General features: G+C 38.3%; 1 protein-coding gene across 1 annotated transcript in view; it reads left to right on the plus strand.

Moving 5' to 3' along the window:
* Nucleotides 1-26,283, plus strand: part of cd109 (CD109 molecule) — a 37,842-nt gene extending 11,559 nt beyond the window's left edge. The window contains exons 8-33 of the mRNA XM_088626662.1: nucleotides 237-330; nucleotides 546-684; nucleotides 1,082-1,191; nucleotides 1,478-1,738; nucleotides 2,601-2,702; nucleotides 3,046-3,108; nucleotides 3,559-3,735; nucleotides 4,020-4,172; nucleotides 4,790-4,873; nucleotides 5,403-5,472; nucleotides 6,228-6,333; nucleotides 7,218-7,335; nucleotides 7,446-7,559; nucleotides 9,117-9,335; nucleotides 10,652-10,793; nucleotides 12,078-12,254; nucleotides 12,778-12,859; nucleotides 12,977-13,205; nucleotides 13,298-13,469; nucleotides 17,114-17,304; nucleotides 18,138-18,293; nucleotides 18,526-18,591; nucleotides 20,744-20,886; nucleotides 24,297-24,453; nucleotides 25,508-25,610; nucleotides 25,717-26,283. Of these exons, the coding sequence (XP_088482788.1) occupies nucleotides 237-330; nucleotides 546-684; nucleotides 1,082-1,191; nucleotides 1,478-1,738; nucleotides 2,601-2,702; nucleotides 3,046-3,108; nucleotides 3,559-3,735; nucleotides 4,020-4,172; nucleotides 4,790-4,873; nucleotides 5,403-5,472; nucleotides 6,228-6,333; nucleotides 7,218-7,335; nucleotides 7,446-7,559; nucleotides 9,117-9,335; nucleotides 10,652-10,793; nucleotides 12,078-12,254; nucleotides 12,778-12,859; nucleotides 12,977-13,205; nucleotides 13,298-13,469; nucleotides 17,114-17,304; nucleotides 18,138-18,293; nucleotides 18,526-18,591; nucleotides 20,744-20,886; nucleotides 24,297-24,453; nucleotides 25,508-25,610; nucleotides 25,717-25,919 (3,631 nt within the window). The 3' untranslated portion in view covers nucleotides 25,920-26,283. The remainder of the gene's footprint in view (nucleotides 1-236; nucleotides 331-545; nucleotides 685-1,081; nucleotides 1,192-1,477; nucleotides 1,739-2,600; nucleotides 2,703-3,045; nucleotides 3,109-3,558; nucleotides 3,736-4,019; nucleotides 4,173-4,789; nucleotides 4,874-5,402; nucleotides 5,473-6,227; nucleotides 6,334-7,217; nucleotides 7,336-7,445; nucleotides 7,560-9,116; nucleotides 9,336-10,651; nucleotides 10,794-12,077; nucleotides 12,255-12,777; nucleotides 12,860-12,976; nucleotides 13,206-13,297; nucleotides 13,470-17,113; nucleotides 17,305-18,137; nucleotides 18,294-18,525; nucleotides 18,592-20,743; nucleotides 20,887-24,296; nucleotides 24,454-25,507; nucleotides 25,611-25,716) is intronic.
* Nucleotides 26,284-27,136: the final 853 nt, after the last annotated feature.

Here is a 27,136-nt window from a genome sequence, read left to right on the forward strand (position 1 = left end):
CTGTAATGGTCTTGTTCCATCTGCTGTTTGCTCTAAGAAGATGACTGTTTGGAATATAAACTTTAGTGTGAATCACCTTTGCACTTCATGATATTTTATTTGCACTTCATGATATCTCGTGCTTCACACATTTTTGCATGATTTCATCCTCTTGTTAAGTTTCTTATCTTGTTATTTTATTATTAAATGAAGTTATTAACGTTATGTTCTGAACTTAGGAATACTTTTATTTACAGGTATACTTATGGAAAACCTGTGAAGGGAGTAATGACAGTCACAGTTTTACTGAATTACTTTAATATAAAGCTCCCTTTAAATAAAACCATGGAGGTATGTTTCCTTATTCTATCCGTACAAGAGTTCATCAAGTTTGAGTTTTGCCCTCGTGTCTCTAATTGTAGAGGAATTATTGCCATGATCATGAGTATATATATTTTTATTGGTATGCAATACATTTGCATTTTAAAAAAGCTTCCTAAATTTGTTATTGTTCTGTTTCATTCAATTATTTTCATAAATACTGAGTGTATTTCCTATTATTTCAGATTGATGGTTTGGCTACTTTTAATATCACATACAAAGACTTTGCTGATTATGATAGCCTGTATGCAGGAATTCTGGAGGCCTATTTTCCTGATGAGATAAATGTCCTAATAACTGCCTCTGTTAGTGAGCATTTGACTGGTAAGCAAAGTAAATTTAATATTTTTATTTTTGTATACAGTACAGTACTGGTAGATTTGCTTCCATTCTACATATCTTCAGTGGAGTTTTATTATTTTTTGTCCACACAGTTGATTATTACATTTAAATTACACGTTTGTGAAGGTTTTGTTTGAAAAAGGGCAGTCATTGTGTGTCTTTGAATGCAGAAGTATCTTGTTTCAAACTCATTGACTCTTATTAGTACTTCTCTTATCTGATACATGTTGCTAATATTGTGAACACCCAAGTGAAATACTCACTTTTTTCATGATTGTACCCAATCCAATTTACAATTAAAATATATATTAGATGCATTTATAAACTTCAGGTGAAATTGTTTTATTACTGTTGGCTTACAATCGTTCTTCTTTTCTAGGAATTACTCAGAGCACCACATTGAATACCACAGCAGTTAGAAATAAATACCAACTGAATTTTTATGGGTATCCTTTTGACTTGAAACCATCTTTAAACTTTACAACATATGTAAGTGAAGTCTTTACTGACAGAACATGTGACATCCTTTACATTTTTTAACACTATTTCTTATTTTGATCCAGGTCACCTTTGTTCGAAAAACAAAAACTGATATTATGAAATAAAATATTACATTCTTGAAGGCATTTTCACCAATGTTGCCTATAAAGAGAATATCATTTATGAATGTCCTGCTCAAGTCACCTGTCTCTAGAAAGACTTACTGTAGCAGATTCATAAAAAAACAATTTTTATTCATCCGCCAACAAATATGTTTCAATGCTTACTCTTGCAGCTTAAAATATCTTCATACAAGCCCCTGACTCCAGAAGAGAGAAGAGACAATGTGACAATCTCTATACGAAAATACAGAGATAACTACTGGGATTGGGGCATTGGGATCTTCCAATCCAGGACAAATAACTTTTCAGATTTTTCTTATAGTACAGAAGTACCATCTGAAACATATGAAACTGTGAGCTATATGGTTCCTGAAAATGGAATAATAGCAATCAGATTTCAACTGCCCGAAAAAATCTACAGATTAAGCATTCAGGTACGGATAATTTCACACTTTTAAAAATCTGATAAAGCTTTCTCAGAATGGTCTGTAACTATTTTTTTAAAGCTAATTCCATCCAAATATCCAGGCCGACTGCGAATTTATCAAAAGCTCTGTGTGAAAATGATATTTATTAAGTCATTTCTGTTCCTGGTAATCTAATATAGTGTATAGCTGTGTGAAATAGACATTGTATGCATTCTTATTACTGTTGCCACTTTTCTGCCTAGGTTACTTGGTTGCTAGTAGTTAATTCATCTGAGAATGCATGCAACTGTTCCATGAAAGAAGCCTGGGTATCAGCTTTGAAAAACGTGACTGGGCAGCTTGTTCCAAACTCACATAACATAATTAATAACCAGAGTGGCATTTCCTGATAATTTGTTGGCATTGCACAATGTAATTAACAATTATTTTCTACTCCTATCACATACATTAAATTACTTTGCGATTTTATACTGTATATAACATTGACTTTAGTGACTATTCAACCGCGTTGCTTTTTGCTGAGGATGATACTACTGCCGTGGGTGTATGGTGATGTCATGATCATGTGAGACCTGAGCAGACCCATGGTGCTAAGACACACCAGTTTACTGAAGCAGTTTCCAGGCTATTGAGATACAGCTGTTTGCTATGTCATTTGATGTGATGGCAAGATACCCACTCTAAAGACGATGCTTAATCAATCCTGTTTTGTGATTTAGCATAATTTGAAGAAGCAGGGAGACCAAAACATTGTTTTATTCATCACATTATATAACTGGAGCAAAATAATCTACAGTAATTAACCACTGTAAGTGCTACATCTGTACGTGCCTTTGTGATGCAGTATATACTGTATATATATTTCTAGGCACAGCTCCTTCGTAGTTTTGAGATCCTGGACTTATACCAAACATATCAATCCCCTAGTAAATCCTACATCCAGTTAAAGAAGGACAGGTCTGATCTTAAGGTAACTTCTGACATTTACTGTAAAACTATTACTGATGAAATGTGATGTACAGCATATATATACAGTATATTATTAATTTATAATATTAATATTTCTGAAGTTGTTGAAGATGTACTAGTATTACTAGCAATATTGTTAGCGGTATGAATACACCATGTTTATGTATGTTTGAATCGTTTTGATAGCTTTAATTACAAAACACTGGTAATTAAATGTGTAATAAAAGTGAATTTGTTTGAACTCTTGAGTGTGTGTGAAGCTGTTGTTGTTAGGAATGTGAAGTGTATAATGTGTCACCTGTATGCACATATACTCATCCAATATATGTATTATTTTGTTTTAGGTCGGGATTCCATTTCGGATAACTGTTGAGAGCAGTAATCCATTAAAGGAGTTACACTATTTGGTAAGGTGTACTTCAAATCGCATTATCAAATACAGAAAATTCAAACTCAGAAAAAGAAATAATTGTACATTTGTCTACCTTGCGTTGTCTTAAATTATATCAAGTTATATCAAAATAATTTGCCAAATTCTGGTGGTTTTTCTTTTATTTCAATAAATCATTAATAAATTCTGTTACAAAGTAATTTTCACGTTAATAAAAGTGGAAAACTTTGTGCTTATTTGCACAAAGTGAATTATTGTTTGATCTTCTCTTCTTTATCAAAAGTGGGAAGAAATGTATCAATTTAATATTATTTCAGTTACTTCATTTTTTTTAATTCATGTCGAACTTTAAAAGTTGTTGTCAATTTTGCAAAATTGTAGTATTAACCAAAACCTAATTTGAAATATCCAACCATCTAATGTCAGTTGTTTCAGAACCTGATGTAACTCCACATTGATTCCTCAGGTTACATCGAGAGGAAAAACGCTGTCGGTTGGCAAACTGTCCAATGCTTCATTCACCTTGATCCCTGAAGAGTCCTGGGCTCCACTTGCCTGTGTCATTGTGTATTATGTTCGGGACGATGGAGAAATTATTAATGATGCACTTAATCTTCCCATCGCTAATGTCTTCAAAAACAAGGTGACTCCTTTTTTGCATGCATGCCTAGTTTGAAAAAAAACAATCTTTAATTTACATTAAAGATTTCTAGACACCTTCAACTCATCTCTATCTTTCCAGCTCCCTCTTGATTAAATCTGGGGGTTTGAGCCTTCTTGTCCTTAACCAAGTGGGCTAAGCCAAAACGTATAATACTTTTGATTATAATTCATTAGATTTTTGGATGTTACTATTCCTTGTGAGTTTTTTGTGGTTTGATATGGATTATACAGAGATTTCTTTCTGATAACTGCACTGGTGATCAGGTTTCTTTGAGGTGGAGCAAAGCACAAGCAGAGCCCTCAGACAAAGTCACTCTGGATGTGTCTGCGGCCGAGCCCAACTCCTTAGTGGGACTTTTGGTGGTTGATAAGGGCACACAGCTGCTTGGGTCTGGCAATGACATCACACAGGACACGGTGAGTGAGGTCGGTCTTGTTATCAGACAAGCACTATAAACAAGTTAAAAGCAGGTATAATTTTTGGAATGTATGGTTAATGAATTGATCGATGAATAATGAAAATCCAAGCTTGTTGAGCCGTAGTTACTACACTTTCAGATTTCCTCATATTGTTAACACTGTTCACTTCTGCTGAAATTCCTATTATACATAAATATGTCTATTAATTAATAATTAATTATTGCTTACACTTATATAGCGCTTTTCTGGACACTCCACTCAAAGCGCTTTACAGGTAATGGGGACTCCCCTCCACCACCACCAATGTGCAGCATCCACCTGGATGATGCGACGGCAGCCATAGTGCGCCAGAACGCTCACCACACATCAGCTATCAGTGGGGAGGAGAGCAGAGTAATGAAGCCAATTCATAGATGGGGATTATTAGGAGGCCATGATTGGTGAGGGCCAATGGAAAATTTTGGCCAGGATGCCGGGGTTACACCCTTACTGGGATTTTTAATGACCAAGTTAGTTATTAGTAGTCCTTATCTTTGATTAACCTGTTATGGTGTTTTTCATTGTTCAGGTAATGTGTGTTTTTTAACATGGTACTTGGTTATTTATTCTCTCAGGTTACAGAAGAACTGGCTATATACAATGGAGAAGAACATTCCTATCTTCCAAAAATGAGCATTGGCCCCTTTTCTGTTTTTATGGTATTATTGGCATACAGAAATGCTATTTTTTTCTATATAAATGCATGATATATAAAGCCACAGTGTTAAAAACTTTGAGAATGGTAACTAAGGATAAACAAAATGATTAAAGAAACATGCTCATTTCTGTTTTTTAATGCAGCTCCAATGGACTGCAAACAACCACTATTGGGAAAAATGGAACCTCTTGTTAACTAATCACACCACTTGTTTCACGTTCCTGAACTGCAACTGGATAATACTGTAAATATGTTTCAAAGTCTGTAGACCAGATAGCAGTAGTTAGCAATACAATACAATGAGCAAAATATACTGAATGGTTTCTTCATTTTATAAATAATAAACCTCTGGATGGCCAGAATCCAATATATATATACATAAATTTAATATATGTATTTTAACATGTTACTAGGAGGTAAAGGAAAAAAAAAACTTGTTTGTAGTAGACAGATGTTTTAAGAAGCTGCAGTTTTTAGTGATCTTTTTAAGAACTTGTCTAAAAGAGAGTTGATTTATTGTATATCCACAGAGTTGTAACCTTGTGGTGATAACAGATGCTAACCTTTCAGACGACATCGAAGGTTATAAACCTGAATTTTGTAAGTCAAAAAGCTTACCTTTCAGCTTTTGGAATTCACAGCGAACTATTTACTGTGTGCTAGAGAACAAATTCTTTGGGTGTTCCATCATAGTATGGAAAAACAATCTTTTCCATAGTAATCTATTGGAGTTGGTACAGCATAATGATAAGCTTTTGAACTTGTAATTGACAGGTTGTGGGTTCAAGTCCCTTTTGTAGAGGTTGTTGCTGTACCCCCAAATCCAGTTGATCTGGTTCATCCAGTTGTACTATATAAGTTGGAACCATTATCTCCAGTAGGGACAGCAGTGCTTAGGGTTCTGGACTTGTAAAAGGTTTAAATACTAGGTGAGACACTGCTGACACTGCTGTTACGCCCTTGAGCAAGGTGCTTCACCCAAATTGTCCTTGTAGAATATCCAACTCTATAAATGGATGCAAATGTAAGTTGCTCTGGATAAAGGCAACAACGAAATAAATCAGTAAGAGTGCATCAGATTTAATATTTCCAGAACTTGCTCTAATAGATTACTTGTTAATAGAGAGTGCATCCTTATCATGATCACCTTTAAAAAACCTCTGAAATACATTCATATAATCATCATCTGAATATGAATATATATTTTGTCACTTCAGTAATGACTGAGATAAGACAGAAGCATATACAACATTTTTAACTAAATGAACTGTTTGAGCTGTGTTGTCTATGCTGTCCGTACTGCACATAAGCAGTGATGGACACAGGTCGTAATAAAAACACTGTCTGTTACACAGTCGAGGAGATTCTGCAGCCTTTTGAGTCCACAGCAGCACAACCACTGGAACCAAGAGTTCGCAGCAACTTTCCAGAGACATGGATCTGGATGGATTTCAACACAAGGTGAATTATAGCTTCATGGAAATAAAGCAGGTCACATTACATGTAATTTTAAGTCACCGTAAGCTGAAGAATAGATAAATGTTTCTTGTAAATGGACTTAAGATGAGTCGCAAAACCAAGATAAATGTTTAATGTTCTTTGAGCTGCTGTATAAATGGAGTTAACATTGAAAGTTCAGGAAGACGAAAACACCTCTACCAGTTGATAGTCAGATTTCCATACAAGTCAGATTTCCTGCCCTGTGATCAATGTTGAGAGACCCTCCACCATCCCCATTCTGCCACCACTGCAGAGCACACCCCTTGATTCACCTTACTGAAGGGGCCGGACACGTGGTCACCAAACGTGTTAAAGCCAAAAACTAGGAGAAATTTGTTTTGCAGATACTCACTACGTTATACCTTATCAAATCAAACACTGACCCGTGTTTTCGCTGCACCCCACACCCTGAAAAAGAGTTATACATTGGTAAAACCCAAGTATCTCAATTTCTGTGCACTTTTATGTGAGCATCAGATAATCTGTCTATTCCATTTATTATGTTTTTGACTTTACAGTAGGTGCATCAAAGTGCATTGTTACTCCATGAATCTTTGGTGACGAATCTTAGTTTTCAAAAACAATCTGACAAGCTTTAAACTAATTTAACTCCTCAGACTCTTCTTTAAAGGAGAATAACAGTGGTGGGAAGTTTGGTTCGCTTTGCTTAGACACTTATGCACAGTGTTTCACCATTGGCGCTCTTGATTCTAAATGGCACCAACCTGCTTCCCAATGAAACGATTGTGTAAGAGGATTAGTAAGGATTTGAACAGAGAACAAGGATTACAGTTACAAGGATTATACAACATGGTGATATGACCTTATTTTTCATATTTTTTTAGTGCATCAAGAAATGGGAGCCTGACTGTGACAGTGCCTGACAGTATCACATCCTGGATTGCAAGTGCTTTTGTTATCTCGGAGAACTTGGGCTTTGGACTGAGCACTGCTCCTGCAAATGTAAGTGCTGTCCTGAAGTATGCTCCTTCTTTTTATACTTTGGATCCATACCATGTTAGTGTCATTAGACATAGCCTAACCCTCCTACCGGTTGTGTGTATCTTTTGCAGCTTGAGGTTTTCCAGTCTTTTTTCTTGTCTCTGAATCTGCCATACTCTGTCATCAGGGGAGAAAAGTTCATCCTGGAAGTCATCATCTTCAACTATCTCGAGCAGCCACTGGAGGTAAAACAGCAGCCAACATGTTGTTCCCATTTTAATTTACATCTTACAGTCTTCATTGATTACTAGAGCAACCTATATTTAATTGGATTTGTTTCCAAGATTAATATCTGCATTAATGACATCATTTTAAATCTAAGAATACTATCATCTTGAAAATAAATGACTAAGATTTTGAAATCCGATTATATTCAAAATCACATGTAATGCAGTTGGTTTCACACAAGGTGGTAGCCTGATATCATGGGGACAGACACTTTCAATCTAACTTCCAATCTTCATCTAACCCTACAACAGATTCATCCAGTGCGGGTTTATATTATTGTAACAAGACAACATCCAGCCATTTTCTAACAACTTCCAATACAGGTTTGAGGGGGAGCCAGAGCCTGTCCAGGCAAACAATGGGTACAATGGGGGATGTATCCTGGACTGGATGCCAGTCCATCGCAGGACTCACACAAGTACAGACACGCACACACTCACACCGGGGCCAATTGTCCCGGAAGCCAATTAACCTACCAGTATGTCTTTTGGCTGTGGGAAGAAACCCATACAAACCGGCAGCCATATCACCCTGCAACTCACAACTGGCAGCCCACTGAAGCTCAGCAGGTGTGAGCCTGATCAGTACCTGGAGTGGAGACTCCTGGGAAAAACTAAGGTTGCTGCTGGAAGAGGTGTTAGTGGGGCCAGCAGGGGGTGCTGTGTGGGTCCTAATGCTCCAATATAGTGACGTGGACCCAGTACTGTAAAAAAAGTCGGCATCCTTTGGATGAGACATAAAACTGACGTCCTGATTCTCTGTGGTCATGAAGAAGGGTGTTTCTTGGAAAGAGGATAGGCGTCATGGCCAAATTGCCCCTGGCCTTTAAAAATCATGGATTCTTAATAGTTCAGTTCAGTTCATTGTCGTGTGCACAAGTGCAATGAAATGCTTATTTGCATGTATGTTCCAATACAAAGACATTAAGGAAACAACAAAAACATAAACACGGAACAGCGGCAGCAACAAGAAGTTAAATTACATACAGAAAAAAACCCCATCAGTGTGTCTAATCCCCATCTATCAACTGGTGTCAAGGCTCTGTTCTCCTCTCCACTGCTAGCTGGTGTGTGGGGAGCGTACTGGCGCACTTTAGCTACTGTCGTATCATCCAGGTGGGGGCTACACACTGGTGGAGGTGGAAAGGAGTCATCCCCATTACCTGTAATGCGCTTTGAGTGAAGTGTCCAGAAAAGCACAATATCAATATAATTATTATAAATCCAGGGAGAATATACAGATTCCAATTGAATAGCACCCCAGGTACAGAAATGAACCCAGGGTCCCAGCTCTGCAACACAGCAATGCTAACCACTGCGCCACAGCGGCAGTACAAGTTTTCTCTGTTATGCACCAATGATATAATCTCTTTGAGGAGACTACGGTTTCTGTGCTATATAATACTTTGGTGTCTGTAACTAAGATATTTGTTTCTTTGTTCTTTTTCTGACAAATGTCCACAGCACATGTGAATGATCCTGTCAGCTCACAGTGTCTTTCTTTTCGTTCAACAGGTTATGGTTACTGTTGCACCAAGTGCTTCTTTTGATTTTCTCTTTCCTGATGTTGAAGGCATATCAATGCCCAGCAAACAAAAGGTGTCTGTAGCCAGTCGGGATGGTACCTCAGTTCTATTTCCCATCAAACCCAAAGCTCTTGGAGAGATCCCCATCTCTGTGAAAGCAATCTCTTCTGTCGCTTCAGACGCAGTCATTCAGAAAGTTTTGGTTAAGGTATCTGCTTTGTTTCATTTCTAAACGTTTCTCTCATTGAAGAGATACCAGGTTGTACATTATTTAATGTGAGATAAAAATGCGACATATTAATGTCATCAAGGACGTTCAGTTTTATTGCTGTCTATCAATTGCCCTTTTGGGAACATACAGATTACAAATGGCAATTTGGCTCATCTAGCTCATTTGGTAGTTAGTTTGTAATTAATCCAAGTATCTCAACCAGTTGTGTCTTGAGTGAATCCAAGTTAATGCCTTCTTCAGCATGGCAGCTTGTGCAGCTTGTCCCATACCTGTGTCCATTTCTTCAGCCATTATCAAAGAGCTGCTTCTCCTCTGGAAATTATGGCAAGAGACTTGCCATCTTGGAAGACGGCTCTGGGCTGAGGGCCAGGATGCCAGTCCACTGCAGGCCACAGAGAAAGAGACAGTTTAATACCAGTGAAAGCTAGCTATCATGGTGGGAGGAAACTAGAGCCTGTGGAAAAAACCCAAATGAACAGGGGATAGCCAGGAGAGGCTGGGTGTGCCACTCACTTCATTCAAATTGCTTCTTTCAGTACAACCTTGAGCCCTGATATCAACAATGCAGTGTTGGCCTAAACAATTCCTAGTGTAGATAACTGAATGATAATCGTGTGATTCTGTATTTGATTGCATTTTATAAACATAAATTGAAGATTTGTTATATGGTATTGTACCTTACTCTCAAGGCCGGCCCTTGGCTTAGGCAAACTAAGTGACTGCCTAGGGCCCCAGAACCACCAGGGGGCCCCTAATGTGAAACACAAAATATTTTTTAATCAGCACATTCAAATGTGAAACAAAAATATCCTCCGGTGCCTTTTTCCTGTTTCTGTTGTGCTAGTCTTGGCTGTTAAAGTTTGTTAGTTATAAATCATAATGTTATTAGTTGTGAATGTAAGTGCAGTGGCTTATTTCACTGTTGATGTATGAAATGACTCATCTTCTCATAATTATATGATCAATCTTTGCCATAAGATGACAATAACACAATATGTGGTTTCAACTTCTGCTACTCCGAATGCTACTTGTTTAATTTAGAAAAATAGTAAATGTTGTGATGATCAGTTTCATTCATCTTTCATTTCATTTAACACGTATCATGAAAAACAGATCGCATCAAATCGTGATCTGGAGGGGCTCCTTTCCAAGATCTTGCCTGGAGCCCCCATAAAGCTAGGGCTGGCCCAGCTCACTCTGTACCTTTGTTCTTTCAGAGATTAAGCATTTTTTACAGATTCCGACAGTCTTCGTTTGCCATGGTTAAGAGAAATCTTTTTCTTTTCTTACAGCCTGAAGGAATCGAACAGTCATTTGCTAAGTCATTGTTTTTGGATCTGGCCTTGGCTGAACAAAGCGTTTCCAAACAAATTAACTTCACTTTCCCCCCAAATGTTGTGCAAGGCAGTGAAAGAGCTTATTTTACTGTTTTTGGTATGTGACAAAATAATATTACATTAATAAAGGTATAATTATGTTTGTAAGATAACAATACTCTCTCATAGGTGTGTATATATTTAATACATCATAAATATGCTTTTGAATTAACATATATATTAAAAGGAAAAATAAGTTATTATGTTGTACACAAGGTAAAAAATATTAAAAATTAATTCATTTTATTATATTTCAGACAGAAATCCTTCTGCAATTGTTTTGAAAGATATGCAACAACAATACAATAAATGTATTGTTCATGATATCTTTGAGCATGATATTGCAATAATGTCAGAATAGAACACTTAGTCAAAGTACTGTAGTTCCAGAGTCCCCAGTGTGAAAATATTTTTGTTAGTGGGAAGCAGTTATTCCATAACACTAACATACTTAACAAGTGATGATGAATTATCACTATTGGAGTCATGAGCGCTTGGAAATATTGTGGTTATTAATTTTAATGTTTAGTATATGTACTGTACCACAGACCTTGATTTCCTTTCTCCTGTCTGTAGTTGAACGCATGTTTTAGCATTAAACTACTTCTTGTGTAAGCTTGTAAATTTTGGGGGCCTTTGCATAGGGGTTCATATATTTGGAAGTAATAATAAGGTATTTCATCACAGATTTGAGTTCCACTATTAACACCACTATCCACTACAAACATACCGGCTCTCATTCTTATCTACCATACAACCCAAAGACATCAGTGACTCCATTTTTATCAGATTTTGAGATGTGTGAGAGAGAATACGATTTTCTTGAGGACAATTAAGGAAATAATTTTCACAGTTAAAATACAGACCATCTTCATCAGCCTTATTTTTGTAGGTTATTCTTCAATTTACCTCAGTGTGGTTGCTGAGCTGGTACATCTGCTGAGAAACCAAGCCTCTCAAGTGTATTTTTTTAGCATTTGTACTTAGGCTTTGAACTTTCTGCATTCATTATTCTCTCAGTGATAAACGTCATCATGGAAACTGACCACAACAGTGTTACAGATAAGCCTCTCTTATAAAGTATAGCTTTTCATCAGCATTGTTTATGCTGTTTTTTCTTTTGTGTATAGCATTTTAAATCACCACAGGACCAAAATACTCACAGCCTGGAAAATATAGTAGAAATTCTCATGTAAAAGCTGCAGGTGAAGGTGTTTGCATCATTATAATGATTATTGTGTCCTACATGGACATTTCTTTGTTGAACTTTGAGTAAGACTAAGAAGAAAACTGTATTATTGGAGTTAAATTTGTCAAGTACAGTGCCGTCATTTTTTTACAGGTGACATCCTGGGTCCATCCATCACTGGTCTCGAGTCACTTATTCAAATGCCTTATGGGTGTGGAGAGCAGAACATGATAAACTTTGCTCCCAATATTTATGTTCTACAGTACTTGATAAACACACACCAAGTGAAAGAGGATATCAGAAGTAAAGCCATATCATTCATGGTGGAAGGTGAGTTTTGCGGTCTGTTTATGGTCAAGCTCTCATAAAAGAGAGTTCTCATTGTATCCCATGTCACTTGTCACTTGTACATTTTTTCCCATTCTGAACTCTGTTTCTATATGACTAATATTTATAAATATGAGCAGCGTTTGACTGTCAGACTTAATTTCAGCCTCAAAAGTGAACAGCAGTTAATGCAGCAGGCTTTCTTTCTTTGTGTTTTCAAGAGCAATAATTATTGACTTTTTCACATCTAGTTTGATCCTTGTATTGCAAGTGATGAGATGTATCATTAAGTCTTATGTGTTCTTCACAGAAGCCTTGTCCAGTTCACTTTGTTCAATGAATGTTCTATGCATATACAGTACAGCAACTGAATTAAGTACTTCTGCAAATATTTAAAAAAATAGTAATGTTGCTGTGTCCTTGCTGTCAGTTCTTCTTGATTGCCTTAAAGGAATGTACTATATAAAAGTGAAAGAGTTTTTAACTAATGATGCATTGTTAACACTGGGATTGTATCCATGTACAGGTTATCAAAGAGAATTGTCTTACCAGAGGAAAGATGGGTCCTTCAGTGCTTTTGGCAACAGTGACTCCTCTGGAAGTACTTGGTTTGTACATCAGATCATCTGCCATTCTAGCCATACTAATTTTGCTGAATTTGTTCCCTTATATCCATGGTGTTTCATGCAAATCTTGTTTTTTATAATTGAATTCTGTTCTATAAGGTTATCGGCTTTTGTGCTCCGATGCTTCCTGGAAGCCCGTCCTTTTATCTCCATCGATCCCAAAGTGCTCTCCAGTACTGTGAGTTGGTTGCTGAGCCAACAGGATGCTAGTGGGGAATTCAAAGAGCCAGGAAGGGTCATTCACACTGAGCTACAGGGAGGACAGAATGGTCCTGTTTCTCTTACTGCATATGTGTTGATGGCTCTGTTGGAAGATGACACATACACGGTATGACGAGAATAGTTGCTGATTTTTTCCCCTTTAACCCCTGCCCAAAGTATAATATATTGTACTGAACCTGCTTTGTTGCTTTCTTGTAGAGAACATATTCAAGTGCAATTGACAAGGCTCTGGACTTTTTGAAGGACAGGCTTCGAAATGGAGTCTCTAGCAGCTATGCCCTATGCCTGGTGACATACGCTTTGTCACTGAAGTATGATAGTGGAGCCAGAGATGCTCTTGATGAGCTGGTCCAGAGAGTACATAAACAGGGTAATGAACTAATCTGTCTTTGATTTTATAGTTTCTTTCTTACTTAAAAATATAGCCAAGGTCAAGAAAATCAGTAAATAATTAAATAATAATAGTAAATAACTATATGTACAAAATAGGTGTTAAGGGTATCAGAAAAGCTTCTGACGAGACATCCTTGGAGGTGACTTGTTAAAACAAGTTCTGTTATGATTCAGAAAATTCCATTATGTTCATATGGTGCATGGTTTAGAGATATATCAATCATGTTGGATTTTGTTGTTCCCCATTTTCTTAACTTGAACTTGAACTTGAACTTTATTGCCATATGTAACCGGTACTGGTACAACGGAATTCTTACTTACAGAAAGTCTCTCGATTGTAAAACAAGTGTAAAAAACAAAACAAAGTGCAAACAGTGCATCAAGACAATGTACAAACAAACAATAGACAATGTGCAAATAAACATGCAGACAGTTTGAATGTAAACAATACAGACGTGTAAACAATGACTGGAGACGTACAATAAATAAATTACAATGAGGTAGATGGTGATGGTGTAGGTGTGGTCCGAGGGGGATGGCTAAATGTGTTCACCAGTCTCACTGCTTGTGGATAGAAGCTATTGAAGAATCTAGTGGTAAGTGTCCGTATGCTCTTATATCTCTTGCCTGAGGGCAGTGGGGTGAAGAGCTCATGCCCGGGGTGGTGACTGTCCTCTGTGATGGCCAGAATTCTACCACGGCAGCGGTCCTCATAGAGCTGTTTAATCTCGGTGAGACCGCAGCCGATGATCTTCTGGGCCATATTGACCATTCTCTGCAGTGCCTTTCTTTCTCGCGAAGAGGTGTTGCCATACCACACGGTGATCCCGTTGGTGAGGACGCTCTCGATAGTGCAGCGGTAGAAGTTCACCAACACATGTATTGGCATCCCCCATCGCTTGAGGCACCTCAAGAAATAAAGGCGCTGCTGAGCCTTCTTCGTGATAGAGTCAGTGTTCACAGTCCAGGTTAGATCTTTAGAGATGTGAATTCCCAAAAACCTAAAGCTGGTGACTGTTTCCACTTCCGTTCCATCAATACTGAGTGGGCTGTGAGTGTGTGGCCTGTGTCTCCGAAAGTCCACTATTAGCTCTTTCGTTTTCTTTGTGTTCAAGTCCAGGTTATTGCTATGACACCACCTAAGCAGCTGTACAACTTCATCCCTGTAAGTGGACTCGTCATCATCACTGATCAGTCCTATTATAGTGGTGTCATCGGCAAACTTAATGATGCGGTTGTTGCTGTGTCTTGCTGTGCAGTCGTGAGTAAATAGGGAGTACAACCTTGGAATCAGACAGCAGCCTTGTGGGGTTCCAGTGCTCAGGGTGAGTGGTGTTGATGTTTTATTGCCTATCCGCACCACCTGTGGTCTCTCGATAAGAAAGTCCAGCAGCCAGTTGCAGACAGAGTTGCACAGACCTAATCCCCTGAGCTTTGTCACCAGTTGACTGGGTATGATGGAATTGAATGCTGAACTGTAGTCCACAAACAGCATTCTCACATACGAGTTCTTAGTGTCCAGGTGTTCCAAGGCTGTATGCAGAGCCAGGGAGACAGCATCATCCACTGATCTGTTGTTCATGTAGGCGAACTGCAGGGGGTCCAGGGACTCTGTGATGGAGGAGTTGATGTGTGACAACACCAGCTTCTCCAGGCATTTCATCACCACAGATGTTAATGCTACTGGGCGGTAATCATTCAGGCATGTCACTTTTGTCTTTTTGGGGGTTGGAACAATATTGGTTTTTTTAAAGCAGGTGGGGACCATGGACTGTGACAGGGAGGAGTTAAAGATGTCTGTAAACACTGTGGTCAGCTGGGCTGCACATGTCCTCAGGACGCGAGGTGGTATCCCATCAGGCCCTGCAGCCTTACAGATTTTCTGCACGTCCTGCTCTGAGAGTTTCAGAACAAACTCGCCCTGCACACTTGGGGTCTTCTCAACATTGCCCGTGTTCAGAGCATCAAAGCGGGCATAGAAGTGGTTCAGCTCGTCAGGCAGGGATGCGTTGTTCGTGTCAATCTCCTGGCTGCAGCCCTTGTAGCCTGTGATTGACTGTAATCCCTGCCACAGCCTCCGGGTGTCAGCGCACTGCATTTCAAGCCGCACTCTGTAGCTCCGTTTGGCGCGTTTTATGGCTTCTTCTAATGCATACCGTGATTTCTTGTACAGCTCTTTATCCCCCGATTTGAACGCGGTGGATCTATCTTTTATTTTATTGAGAATGTCGTGGTTGAACCACGGTTTCTGATTGGGAAATGACCTAATTTTCATTTCTGGTACACAAACGTCGGTGCAGTATTTAATATAGCTGGTGACCGCGTCCGTATACTCATTTAAATCTGTGTCGGGAGCTCTGAATGCGTCCCAGTCTGTACTATCAAAGCAGTCTATTAACTTGCTTTCCGCCTCCTCAGACCAACAACGCACTGACCTGTTCGCAATGGGGGAGGTCTTCAGCTTCTGTTTGTACTCAGGAAGCAACAGGAGAGCGATGTGGTCCGACTTACCGAAACTCGGTTTGGGAAGCGCTTTGTGTGCTCCTTTTATTGTTGTGTAGCAATGGTCTAAAATATTGCCTCCTCTTGTCGGTACAGTGACATGCTGAATGTATTTTTGCAGAACTTTCCTCAGATTGCAGTGGTTGAAGTCCCCAACTACAATTGAGACGGCTTCTGGGTGGGAGTTTTCGTGCTTGTTGATAATGTCGTGGAGTTCGCTATGTGCTGCTTCCACGCAGGCTTGAGGTTGAATGTAAACGGTTGTGATAATAGTGGCGGAAAACTCCCTCGGCAAATAAAAGGGTCGACATTTTATGGTCAGGTGTTCTAGATTCGGCGAGCAGGATAAAAACAAAAAGTACTTTCACTAGGAATATTTCTAGTGAATCTCTACGTCGCCTGTGTTGCAGAAATGTACAAAAACATTTGTTGACTTTCATTTATCCCACTTTTTTCATAGAAAACAAAATACTGTTCAAAATACTGCATGTAGTATATCAGAGGATTCGAGATTAAGATAACAGAAATAACATTAAAATTTGCATGTCTGAAAGTCATTTATAAAGGCACTGATATTAAGTTCTTCTAAGAAATAAAAAGAGAGATTTTTATATTTTTTTAATTTGAGATTTTTTAAAACAAATTCCCCAGAAATTAACTGTTCTATTAACTGTTTACACTTGACTAACAATGCAATACAATGAAAAAAAAAATGCAGTTAAAAAACCAGAAGCACTGATGCATAAACTCATCAATTAGCACCTGTTGTATGTGCAGTTCTATTTTTCTGCCATTGTTAAGTTTGACAAAGTCACTACCTGCTATTTCTGTGGATTCGGGTGATGAATTGTACTATAATATCCATCCATTCAATTGCTCCATTCAATTCAGGGTTGTGGGGGAGCAAGAACTTATCCCAGCTAACCACTGTGCCACTATACTGCCCCTTTACTATATTGTGAACCTCTAAAATAAAATACATTCATGTTAATCTCTCTGTTTGCATACTTGATCTTGTGTCCTTTTCTTAAATACAGGGTATAGTGAGACAGAATTTATTAAACGGGTCACTGATCTGTTTGAATTGAAGGTGTTTCTCCTGTATTGGTCTTTTGACAGGAGATACACTGTCCTGGGATTCAACCACGATGGGACTGACTAATTCCTGGCAAGCTAGATCAACAGATATAGAGATTTCAGCCTATGTGATGCTGTCTTATTTTAAGCAGTCTAGGGTGGCGGAGGGAGTCCCTTTCATGAAATGGCTGAGCCAGCAGAGGAGCCATCTGGGAGGGTATTCATCCACACAGGTTTGCCATAGCTTGAACCTAACTTGAAAAGTTATTTGCATGATATGACCGCCAGATCATACAAGATTTTCTTTTAACATAGCCATTACCCACAAATAAAGTGGTTAAACAATGTTGTTTAATTCATTTGCAGCATCTGTTTTAAACATGATTCTTCACGTGTGAAGATGAATTGCAAACACAGTATTGCATGTGGTGTATTATACCCTGGAAGCAGAATCGCAAAATCATCCATTAAACTTCACAAAGTTTAATGATGCATGATGTACTGTACATCTATATAACGGTCAAAATTTTGAAGTGAAACAAGAGATAGTATGGATAGTTTGTTCACAAAAATCTTCCATGAGTTGCTCCAAAACAAAACCGAGAAAACCATAGACCTAAACTTTGTGTCTATTACTGTATGTTTAAGGGGGTGGAAAGGATAATTACAACTAAATGAGGTGATCATTGACTTGGAAGTAGATTCTTAGGAAATAATGAGTTTGGCTCTGGAGGTCTTTCTTGGCTAACATGTTACAGCTCTAAGGGAGGTGAGAGTGTGAAACATCATCCAACTATGCTGGTCAAGCTGATACCTTGGCTTCTTTCAAGAAACCTCTGGATGAGATTCTCGAATCGATTAGCTACCTGCAATCAGATAGCCTGGATAAGACAAATGGCCTCAAGTGATTTGTGACCCTTCTTATGCTCATAATGCATATTAGACTAAAAATGTGAAACATGAGGTTAGAATGAAACTATTTTCGACTTTAACACACACTTCATGGTGAGATCCAGTCCTGTTTTGTGACAAACAGACGGTGGTTTAACTCTTTTTTCTTTTTCAGGACACTATAATAGCTCTAAAGGCCCTTTCAGAATATGCAGTATACACTGGGTCAGGTGAGATTGAGATTATGGTTAAAGTCACTGCTCCAGGTTTGCCTACTGCAGCCACTTTCCAGATTGATTCAACCAACTTTTTACTGCTTCAGAGACAAGAGGTAATCTTTATTCCCATTAAAAGGCTATGAGGGTAAAGAATCAATTTGAAGAAAAATCCTTTTCAGTCTTGAAACTGTCTATTGTCATGAGCACAATGTACCATTTTGAAATTAATCTGTCATGTCAAGCTGTCTGACAAGGAACTACCTTGTTCTGTGAAAAATGATATTCATACTGTATGTCTTTTTTTAATGCAAGAAGGTAACACCACCCATTATGTATGTTTTGCAGATTAAACCACAAAACGAGATAAAACTTAGTGTCTTAGCAGAAGGACGTGGATTTGCCATTTTTCAGGTACTTTTTACAAACCCTGTTAGCCATAGCAGCTGGGTCTCACTGTGCAAGCTCACTCCGAGAAGACTTTAAGATGGAGGGTGCTTCAGGGTTGGGAGTTTTGCTGCTCGCAGTACAGTGAGCAGTGTTGTGAGGGCTGAGTTTCTTGCAAGACTAGACATGGTCAAGGAAACAATAGTATACAACAAGACTAGACATGGTCAAGGAAACAATAGCATACAACAGGCACAGGATATAATAATATTTCCCCTCATTAATGGCTAAGGGATATAAACACTAATGAATTTGGACAGGTGGGTAAAATGAATAAGCTGATTGTGAAGAACCCATGCAGAACAGAGTTCAGAGAACCCCGCAGCTGTGAAGCGCTAGGGTTGGCCTTCCTTGTGTTAAGGAATTTGTATTTGGCATCGCCTCATTTTTTTCCTACCTCCAGATTCTTGCTGTTCATGGGTGCATGAAGAATTGCAGCCGGTGTGCCAATCAGGGCTTCACAAACATTTCTAACTGGGGAGGAGCAGTTTTAAAATTAAACTGCAGATCAGAGGCATAACAGAACCAGCTCTGAAAAGCTTTGAGCTGAAAGATTATGGATAATTTTGAATTACACCTGGTGTCGGAGCTTGGACCAAATACAAGTGTCAACAAGAGCAGAGCATCCCACCAAACTTCTTTGTTATCAGTTAGTTATGCCAAGCCTTTCATTAAACTGTTTTGGAACAGTCCTGAAGAAATACCATCTTGGCAATGCAATTTATTCCATATAAACATTTTTCTTTTCACATGGATTAGTTCACTTTTTGAGTCTTGGTGTAGGTGTACTTCTGAGACTTTAGAATTGAGTGAGTTTTGAACTTAGACCCAACATGTGGGCTTGGATTGGCATTCAGTTCCAGATTTTCCACATTCGTGGGTTTTAGTAATGCAGATGTTCAATTTCTTACTCAGCAGTGACAAACAGGAAAATGTTAGCTGATGATAAATTAGCTGTTCAAGGGTAAATGTGCTGGAGCACAGAAATGCTTATCAGGCACTGATTTTGTTGATCATCCGGTTCCACATATTCATGAAGGTAAAAGTTTAAAACCTAATTATTGGATTGTAGCATATTTTAGAAAAATAGCTAATGAACTACAATTGCAGTATTAGAGTATAAGATAATTCCTCATTTTGGATTTTTGTATAGCAGCTGGTCATTAGAAACAGGTCAACAAATATTTTAAAATAAACAGCGCTTTGCATCATCCTGATTAATTCATGCACTATACAGAATATCTGGCTTCCACTTTCATAGTCATTGGAAGTTCATTGAATTCTGCCGTGAAAAGAAAGCAAGGTCGAAACAGATAAATGTTTAAGGATGTCTGCTCTAGTTCTCACTACATTTCCAGAGATTCCAAATCAGTGCAACTTATTTAGCACACACAACAATTAAGAAGGGTCTCAAGGTCATAAAAATTGGTTTTGGTGTTCAGTCTTCTTTAACATCATCTTCTTTATTAGTAGTATAACAAAAATATATAATGCATAAGTCACTAGTATGGTGCCACAATTAAAATAAAAATGAATTTCAGAAGATATAGACAAACCCCAAAAAGCATGATTGCAGAAAGAGACTTTATTGATACTGTCATAGATACACATATGAGGTTGAAGGCAGTGAGATTCTCTTACCAGAGGGTCTGGGGCTTTTGGTGATGAGGCCATGCGGACGCCATGGAAACCAACAACTGGGCCTCAGTCACTGTGCGACAGCCCTTCCTCCTGAGGAATACAATATTTTGGCTTTTGAGGAACTGGCCTGGTCATATGGTAGAATCCCTCCCGACAGTCCAAGATTCTGCAGCTTTGGGGGTAGAGTTGGGGGATAGAAAGGGGATGTTTACTCACCAAATGCTAAGAAATGTCTTGGACGATGCCAGGAACAAGGTCTAAACAGCTGTACAGTATGTAAACCCCAGAGGCAGTGCTGGCTGGAATTGTAGCTTATGTTTCTCCTGAATGTTCATGATAAGCTGTGTTTAGCACTGATATTAAACAGCAAGTACTGTGTAGCATTTTTATAAAAATGTTACAATAGTAAAAGTTACTTTAAAAGTTTTTTCTCAGTAGATTTGGACTAATTTTTCTCTTTATTTGTATAAAACAACAGCTAAATGTTTTCTACAATTTGAAGAGTGAAAGTTCATCGAGGAGACGCAGAGACACAGAAAATAACGAAGCATTTGATTTAGAAATTGAAGTAAATGACCACAAAGATGACCTTAATCATGTTTCTTTGCACATATGCACAAGGTAAGATTTAGTGGTATTTGTTCATACTGTATGTATTTCAATTCTAGAGATTTCAGTCTTAAAACCTTTCTTTTAACAGTGCTTCAGTGTTTATGTTGTAACCAGAGTAAGACTGTGAATAATAGTTTTAAATTCTCTTCCTGTTATAATTGGTTTCTTTGTGTCAGGGATATTGAAGCACAGTAAAAAGTGATTGAGGAAGAAGGACTTCTTATCCATGATCAGGACAGTCAGCAAAGAATGCAAAATGAAATGTTTCTTCTAACAATGTCAAGTCACTTTTTGTGTTTGTGGGGATCTGGAATCTGTGTCTTATTTTGAGTGGATTTGTGAATTAACCCGTTTTTGTTTGGATAGTTTGATTTGGTGCTCACACTGTAATTTAATTGCTACAGTATATAGGGCTGTTATGATCAGAACAGACAAAGGGCTTTATGCATCACTTTCTAAGTGTATGAAAATGACAGTGCTTCTGGGAGATATTTGTTTTTCCATTCTATAGACTTTCATTCCATGAAAAAAAAACATTTGTTAAACAGATTTATCAAGGATTTACACAGCTTTCATTCCAGAGTGCAGACAAGTAGCATACAAAAAACCCAAACACATTGGTGTCATTCAAGTAGGGAGCTGTGTCAGCATGCGTAGGCTGCAAAGGAACATGTAAAGGGTTATTCCCTGCTGAAAAGAGAAGAAAAGAAACACAAAGTTTCGGCTCTGGAGCCTTCTTCGGGTGTGAGGGAGGAAAATTGACAGCTGATAAAGTATGGGAGAACAAAGTGGAGAGGAGGCGGGAGCAGGAGAGAGGCAGAGTGGGCACTCAGGTGGTGTGAAGTCAAAAGAGGTGATGAGAGGTGTGAAGTCAAAACCTGCAAATGAATAGAGAGGATTCGAAGGAAATGAGTCTTTTGTTGAGAGAAGGGGTAAGGTGTGATCCTAGTTTCAGGATAATTTTGGTTTTGGATGTCTTTCTGCAATAGGAGTTCTGAAGCTTCTCTTTTGAGAACGCAGACAGGAAGATCAGAATGATCATGGCCGTTAGAGGTGAAATGGGAAACTATGGGCTTGAAGAGATCTTTCATTCTCACAGCCATGACATGGTTCCTTTAAGTGGTCTCGCAGTCTCCTTCCTGTTTCACCAATTTTGATAACCTGCCATTTTTTGCAAGAGATGCAGTATCTCTATTATTGAAAAAGAATGCCACACTAAATAAGATAAGATCACTTTATTAGCCACATACTGTACAATTTCTTGCATTAGGAATTTGTGTTTTTGCATACCCCCTGCTTGTTCTCCATGAGGCACACAGACAGAGAGAGAAGCTGGGGGTCAGAGCACAGTGTCAGCCATTTATACAGCACCCCTGGAGCAGTTGGGGTTAAGGGCCTTGCTCAGGGGCTCAACAGAGTAGGATTCCTCTGCCAGCTGCAGGATTTGAACCAGCAACCTTCTAGCCACAGGTGCAGATCCTCAGCCACAGAGCCACCACTCTGCCCCTGTGTGAACCATTGCCCTATTTGTGATAGCAGGCTGTATGCTAAGGTACTGTTGTGTCAGTCGAAGGCCTTTTTGACAAAGTATATCACAGACAGACATTTTGTATGAAGAAGTGTCATGCATCTGCTCCTGTTTGCTGCCTCCTCCATATTGTTCATACAGCTGGAACATTGAACATTGACATACACTGGATGGCACGCAGGTTTTTGACCTTTCATATGGAAACGCATATGAAACACATCTGCCCAGCTCTGGAAAACATTCAATTGTATCTTCACAACCTTTACAAAAAGAAAGTCGGGTCCCTCCGTATAGACTTGAAGATTTAACTTATTCCCCTCGTCCCTTTAGGCGCTGTAGATATCATCTTGGTCCCACAATTATGCAATTAATTACGGCTGAATAACCAAAATCTGAAAGGATTCAAAGTTCTTCAGATGATTCACAGAGTCCCCTAAAACATGGCCCCTTAAGTCAGTTAAATCTTTCTCTGCTTCCCTTTGGAGTGATCAAGGTATTCCCATTCTATCTGACTTCTTTTGAAACAGTCTCACAGGACTTTTAAATGTCACTATGAACTAATTGACTCCTCTTTTTTTACTTCCATCCCTATGGTGCAATACAATGCCTGCTTATGGTGTTCCCAGGAGGATGAGATAATGCACACATCCAGTTCTTAATCTGCAGGACTCCAGAGAAAAAACAAAGTCACTGACTCCTCTAGCGTTGTTCTGGTGGAGGCTTCAAACACACCCAGAGCAGCTGCTATCATCTAGAATTGAGACTTGAAAGTTTGAGAAAGTTGGAGAAATATCCCAGCACACAATTGGAACAATGTAAATGTGACTGCTTGGCACCATTTACACATTTTTGGAATGTCTAGATTTGATTAAATATAAGAAACAGTTTTTTTTGTCTTTCAAGGCGAAAGTAAAGTTTAATTCTACACATAAAAGTAGATAAAAGAAACAACATTGTGGACGTTTAGCTTATTTCAACACTGTTTTTTCTGCTTTTCGGCGTGGAATGACTTTAATATATTTATACTTCAATATTTTTTTGTTGTCCTGTAAAGCATTTTGAGAAGAACTTTAAAAAGCACTATATAAAAATAAAGTTGATTCATCTTAATACTATTATTATTAATATCAATATCGATATTATAATTATAAGAATAATGTTAATAAAGAAATTAATATTTCCTTAGCAGCCTACACGCACTGATCCAGCTTCCCAGCTCCCCACTCAAACTTCTTTTCTTTCACCTACTGTTCTAGTCCTCGTCTTCTAGAATACTTTTGCTAAATGACATCTCTTGGCCACAATGGCCACACAAGCAAAAAAACAACAGATTTGGTTAGTTTCCAAACAGACACTGCTCCCCATTCACTCCTCTGGCACCAAGGCATCCTGTCCCAACCTTATGTTTTTTTTTTATGTGGAGCTTGCTTAATATAGTCTGTTTTGAAAATTGGAGTTTGATGAAAAAAAGATCACAAAAATAGAGAAGAGACCAAAAACAGGAGGCTAGTCAAGACATTTAACCCCAAACTACACAATCAGCCTCTGCCATGCGTTCTTCTAGCTGCTGAAGCATTGAGGCGAGATTTGAGGACACAAGGAAATCTAAGTAAAATCTTTCTCTTTCACTAGATATACTGAGTTGTAGTAAAAATGTAGCAAATCTGAAAGTTTTAATACTCATTTGTTTCATTTTTAATATCTCCCATTATATATATTTATATATATATGTGATTCTATATACAGTATAAGCGCTTTGAGAAGCCACCTTTAAAGGTGCTATATAAAATAAAGTTTATTATTATTATATTTTCTATATTCAATTAGACATAATTCATAAAATACTAACATTGTTCAAGTCAAGGTTATTTACATGTATCTCCTCCTAAAGATTGTTGGAAAATCAAAATGTTTCTCAGACCGGAATGGCGATAATGGAAGTGGGCTTCCTCAGTGGTTTCGCCCTTGATGAAAGTGGAATTGCTACTACTGAGGTTATCAAGAAGGTAGAGACTTCTCCAGGGAAAGTCAACCTGTACTTGGATTCAGTAAGTCACATTTAAAAGATTTCTCGGGGGGCGTTTCCCTTCTTAATGCTGGCACACGGCAACAATCCGAATGAAGGAAATGTGCTTGCTTTGTGGTGGTGATTTAACTCAGATTGCTCAAATATGAAAACCCTAAAGGAAGAAATACATTTCATTTGTCAATTATTTCTCTTAATTACATTCTTCACCTATATGAAGAATGATTCTACATGTAGAAAAGAACATTAAGAGGTCTGGAACAAGCTTGCCAGCCATGCTTGAAGCTGATACCTTGGAGTCTTCCAAGAAAGGTCAGGATGAAATCCTGCCAACTGGTAACCACAGAGACTTGTTGAGCCCAACATCCACCTCTTGTCTCAAAATGTATTCTCCTGTGACACTGCTTCAGACTTTGTTTTGTGTGAACATAGTGCATCCCAGAAGTCAGTTTTTTGGTTGTGTGTTCCAGAACTCTGTTTGGTTTACTATTTTTTAAATTTATGCTCAAAATGTAAAATCATATACTGCTTTGTCCTTTTTAGGGGTTAGTGTTGCTGAAGTTCCAGATTTATCTAATCTGTTCTAAATGTCTTGCATAGTCAGTGGTTGCAGTGGTTTGTCATGAAAACTGGAATGGCTCACAGGCAAAGGGCTGGATACCTCAGCTGAGAGCAATTCAATCCCCACAAAAATAAAGGAAATTGTGGTCACAGTAACATGCAAACAGATGCATACCTTGAAGTACAGGACAAAGTGCAGTCCTACCAGCCAGGGAGAGCTCAAGATTGTTTCAAATTGTAAATCTAAGCAGATTCTGAAGTGTAGTTTTTTTTTTTACAGGCCACGCACAAGGGTCTTTCTGTGTGGCAGTTTGACCTGTGTTCTGCAACTGAATTGATTAAATTAGCAGAGATACTAAAACTGCCAAAATGTCAGGTCTCATTGACAAAATGTGTCCATGATATGGAGCATGCACGGCCCACAGGAACAGGGCTGGTCATGCCATTAAAAAACATAAACATCCGCCAGTTTTATTTATATTTCCCACTGTATCTCCCCCTGACTTCTTTCATAGGTTACAGCACAAGAATTCTGTGTGGACATACCCGCGATGAGAGACTCCAAAATTGCTAATGCCCAAGATGCAATGGTGCAAATTTATGATTACTACGAACCCCGTAAGAAATATTGTATTTAAAGTCTAAAGTATTTTTGCTAAGATTCATTTTAATACACGTCTAATGGATTCCGTACGATGAAACTCCGTGTATCTTTTTAATTCAGGAAGGAAAGTTGTCCGCACGTACAACTCTGAAGTAATGCGAAGCGTGTCTACTTGTGCTTTCTGTGGTGAGGACTGCAGTCTTTGCAAGGCCTCAAGGATTATTGAAGTGACAACCAGCGGGACCGAGGACCTCTTCCAGCACTTTGGAAGAATCGTATTGTTTGGATTTTTCGTTCATGCAGTTTTAATTTTGTTTCAGTGAAATCCATATGTGTTTTAAGTACAGCATAACAGTTCTTCAAATGTCAATACACAGTCAAAAGAAGGCTTCACTGATTTTGTTCTGTTTTTTTTTTTATAAAGCAGCTCGAAGACCTAAATCATTTAAAATTCATATTTTAAATTAGAATTAAATTCCTTTTTATTTCACTTTTGTGATACTATGTAATATACGGTAGTCTTATTAGTAACGGGTGTACACTGAGTGAAATCAGGGTGGTGGTTATATCATTGTCATTTAGAAAATGCAGAGGTTAGAATGAGGAAATGAAATATGTTGCTTTCTATCAAATTCAAAGATTGTATTCCGTTTTCTGAAAGGAATAAAGCAATTTTGTTTGTCTTTATCATTATATTCTTTTACAACCTGAGAGCGGCTCACGTTTGCTGTGTAAGTAATCCGAGCTGCCGCCAGAGGGAGCCAGAGCTTTTCACAACGAGAACGTTTTTTTTCCAAGTTGCCTTTAACAGTAAATAAAGTGTGAACGTCAGTCACAACTTTTATTAAACAGTTTTAAACAGTTGATTAAACAATCGATCACGCAAGGCAGTAATAAAAGCCTATTAATAAAGCAGTAATTAACACTTAGTCCCATGCATTTGATTTCCAGAAAAAGATGATTCTGGTTTGATTGTAAGGTAAGAAAGAAGAGAAAAATCTCCTGGCACTTTTTTGTCCATTCAGACAAGCTAATAACATAGACACTGCAAAAGATCCAATCCTTGTTAAAGGTATACTAGGGCAGCTTTTGAATTATGTGATTTTAAAATGAAGGCAAATAACCCATGGAAAAAAATTCAGGGTCTTGGATTCAGGGTGACCACCAGAACATCTGTAGTGAAGACTGATGGTGGCTTTTCTGCTTGTTGATGTATTTCCAAGATTTGTGCTTTCAGCCAAGAATTATTTTCCTTTCCTGAAAGCAAATCCAGGGGTGTCAATATATTGCATAATGTTCTAGCTGGACAATGCAAGACCCCACAGCTTGGATTACAACGGCACAATCTCAAGAAATAAATGTTTCCGTCTTGCCAAGAGTTTTTTCTCTTGAGCCAATGTCATGAACAGGAGGCACATTTTAAGAGATGACCTTGTCCAGTTGGCTGCCACTGTGTAGGACTAGTTGTAGAACAGCCTGTTTAGGTTGATCACATCTATGTGTTAATGCTGCGACAGTATGATTATGATATTATGAGGTT

The sequence above is a fragment of the Lepisosteus platostomus genome, chromosome 3, assembly GCF_059453375.1.
Source record: "Lepisosteus platostomus isolate fLepPlt1 chromosome 3, fLepPlt1.hap1, whole genome shotgun sequence".
Taxonomy (NCBI): Eukaryota; Metazoa; Chordata; class Actinopteri; order Semionotiformes; family Lepisosteidae; genus Lepisosteus; species Lepisosteus platostomus.